The sequence below is a fragment of the Triticum urartu genome, chromosome 2A, assembly GCF_056163025.1.
Source record: "Triticum urartu cultivar PI428250 chromosome 2A, HENAU_Tu73, whole genome shotgun sequence".
NCBI classification, from domain to species: domain Eukaryota; kingdom Viridiplantae; phylum Streptophyta; class Magnoliopsida; order Poales; family Poaceae; genus Triticum; species Triticum urartu.
In genome coordinates, this window is record NC_141874.1 from 456,564,776 (window position 1) to 456,568,430 (window position 3,655).

Consider the following 3,655-nt stretch of genomic DNA (forward strand, 5'->3'; position numbering starts at 1 on the left):
AGTTAGGTGTGATGTTTGCAAGTAATGCAGAGACAAGGTCATGCAATCTGGAAATAACAGTAATTCAGAGAAAGAGAGGACAAAGGTGTGAAAAAACTGCTGGAGGGATAGGGGTCCGTATCCTTTTTTAAACTATGAATCTAATCTTTTGGAAAAAATAAGTCTCTTCGCTTGAATTTTAGAACTTAGAATTTATTACCCTAGAAAAAAAAGAAAAACCTAATCCTTTGAATCTTTGGTATCCTTCAAATCATAGAAGAAGGGGTAGGCCATGTGGATCCAGGACAGCTGTTGCTAGTACTCCTAGAACTAGTGCAGCAAGTGCAAGTACCACACCAACTACTGCTGAATGTGGCACTAATAGACTAGAGGATCAGCCCGATCCAGTTGTGGAAGACGCACTACCTGATGCACCTCTTTTATCTAATGAGGAGGATGAGAAACTTTACCCAGGTTATGTCCAGCACAACAATGATGAGCATACAACACATGAAGAGTACATTCCTGCAGAATTTTCAGATACTGATGATGATGAGAGGCAAGAGGATAATGACATGGGAGCTTTTGAGGATGCAGATGAGGATAGACATGTAATGATGTATGATAGAGATAATCCATCCATTGAGGAAGGTGTGGTCTTTCCTAATGCAGTTGATTGCAAGAATGTCGTTGGAACATTCTCAATCAAGTCTGAAACTGAGTACATTACACTTAAGAGTGACCCAACTAGGTTTACTGTAAAATGTGCCTATGAGAGGTGTAAGTGGAGGCTGCATGCATCTCTGATGAGGAGGAGCACTCTGTTTCAGGTACTGTTTTAGTAATGTGTTTTTAATAAAATGTGCCTATTTGTTTTACTAATATTATCCTGACTGACTATTTGTTTTATTTTCATATCAAAGTGAATCCCCACCCTCACACATGTCCTAGTGTGAATAGATCTAAGAGATTGAGAGCTGCAAAAAGAAGGTGGATTGCAGATGCTTCTATGGCTTGGATCAGAAAAAATCCAGGGATTGGAACAAAGGAAATTCAGGGTAGGTTGTTAGAGAAGTATGGTCTTGAGGTGCCATACAGCAGATGTTACTATGGTAAGGAGATGGCACTTGACAAGATCTATGGTAAGTACAGTGATAGTTTCCAGTTACTTTATGCATTCAAAGCTGAAGTAGAGAGGGCATCAGCAGGAAGTGTTGTTGACATAGACAAGCACACAGTGGAGTACAAGCTAAAAGGAAAGAAATTCTACAAGGAGTGTTTTAGAAGGGTTTTTGTATGCTACAAAGCTTGTCAGAAAGGGTTCTTGGATGGGTGCAGGCCATACTTGGCTGTAGATGCAACTGCATTGCATGGTAGGTTTAGGGGCCAACTTGTAGCAACATGTGCTCTAGATGCTCATAACTGGTTATTTCCTGTTGCATATGGTGTTCTTGAGGTGGAGTCAACTGAGAGATGGACTTGGTTTTTCAAAAACCTGAAGGAAGCAATAGGACACCCTGAAGGTTTGGTCATACATACTGATGCTTGCAAAGGACTGGAGAGTGATGTTGATGATGTTTACCCAGGAGTGGAGCACAGAGAGTGTATGAGGCATCTTGCCCAAAATTTCAGCAAGAAATTCAAAGGAAAATTTTATGATGACAATCTATGGCCTTGCTCACTAACTTACAACATTAAGAAGCACAACTTTCATCTGAACCAGCTGAAGAGCAGACCAAAGGTAAAGGAATATCTTGAGCAGCACCACACAAAAATCTGGGCTAGAGCAAGTTTCACTGAGTTTAGCAAAGTTGACTATGTTAACAACAACCTTGTTGAATCATTCAACTCCAGAATCAAGAAATACAAGGGCCTACACCTAGTGGACCAGCTGGACAAGATTAGGCAATACATTATGGAGAAGTTTGACTTAAGAAAAAGAATTTGCATTGACCATTTCATTGGCCACTACATCTTACCAGCAGTAATGAAGACATTAATGGAGAAAACTAAAGGTTTGGAGATGACTATTGTTAGGAGAAGCCCAACAGAAGCTAAGGTAACCGCAACAGATAGAGAGAAGAGAGAATGGAGGTACCCAGTAGACCTGGAAAAATGGACTTGCAGTTGTAGACAGTGGCAGGTCACTGGTAAGCCATGCATCCATGCTCTTTTCTTTATCACTGCTCTAAGAGGTGATGCTAGTGCTATTGAAAAGTATGTCCATAAGTACTACTCTGTTGAGATGTTCAAAGCTACATATGCTGAAAACCTACCTGCTTTGGAAGGAAAGCAACAGTGGGACACTGTAGATCCTGGTTTCAAATTATGTGCTCCTGTTCAGAAGCAAGCACCAGGCAGGCCCAGAAAGCAGAGGATTAGAGCTAGCAGTGAAGGAAAGGGCCTTGGGCCTAGGAAGAAGAAGTGCAAGAGGTGTGGAAGATATGGACACCAAGCCAAGGGCTGCACACAATCTGTAGATCCAGCATTTGGAGAAGAAGAACATTGGGGTGCTGAAAATGCAGACGATCATCCTACAGCTAATGAGCCAGCAGAAGCAGAAGTGCAAGATGAGCCAGCAGAAGCAGAAGATGATCATCCTGATGTTGTCCAGCAGCAAATGCCACCACCAAAGGAACCATCACATGAAGCATCTACACAAGCAAGTGTAGTAAGGTATGTCCAATTCCGAAATCCATAAATCTTATCTGAATGGATACCTTACAAATTGTGACATGTTTGCAATTGTTTTAGCCCTGGGAAAAACTACAAAAGAGCAGCAGATAGAGGAGCTTCTTCGAATTGTGTGAAAGAGAAGAGAGGTGGAGGGGTGCAACCAGCAAATACATTCTGCTCAACTACTGGAAGCAGTGTTGACAGCAAGGTTATTTCTCCTTCAAAGAAAGCACCAGTAGCATTTGAAGCTCCACCCACTGCCCCTAACCCAGCTAAGAACACTAGAAGCAAGGCAAGGGAAGCTCCAAACCCAGCCAAGAACACCAGGAGCAAAAAATTAAAGTTCTAGATGTTTAAGTATTGTGCTCTATTTGTTTTGATGTTGTTATCAACTAGATGTTGATCTGTGCACTTGACTATGTGAACTTCTGAGTGCTTTATGCACTGGCTATTATGCACTTGCTTAATGTTTGTTAGGCAATTTACTGTTTGCTGCTTGCTGTTATCTTCTTTGTCCATCACTATTTTGTTGTTCAACTTCCTGTTGATTTGTTTCTACACCATCCACATTTGGTCTCATTTAGATTTGTCGTCGACGACGTCAACGACAAATCTTCGTCTACCATCGACATTTGGACTCATCGCATAAGATTTGTCGTCGACATCGTCGATGACAAATCTTCTGTGGATGGTAGATGAAGATTTGTCGTCGACGACGTCGACGACAAATATTCATCTACCATCCACATTTGGACATCACATAAGATTTGTCTTCAAATAGGGTTACATCAGATAAAGTGACATCAATTCAACTGCAACTGCAAAGTTACATCAAACAAAGTAGGGTTCCATCAACATCTTCACTTCAAATACATCGATAAACTACATCTACCATACCAGTACAACAAACATAACAATTCCAACTAACAGCAATGCCCACACCAGCAACATCTCATCTCTCTCTCTAAGTTTCTTCTTAAAAGCCCTGTTCTTCCTTGCC

General features: G+C 41.3%; 1 protein-coding gene across 1 annotated transcript; it reads left to right on the forward strand.

Moving 5' to 3' along the window:
- The first annotated feature begins 785 nt into the window (after positions 1 to 785).
- On the forward strand, positions 786 to 3,354 carry LOC147985443 (uncharacterized). Its single transcript, XM_087541575.1, has 4 exons — positions 786 to 809; positions 896 to 2,655; positions 2,734 to 2,863; positions 3,133 to 3,354. Exons 1-4 carry the CDS (start codon positions 786 to 788, stop codon positions 3,352 to 3,354), a joined length of 2,136 nt encoding a protein of 711 aa, XP_087397701.1.
- The last annotated feature ends 301 nt before the right edge of the window (positions 3,355 to 3,655 follow it).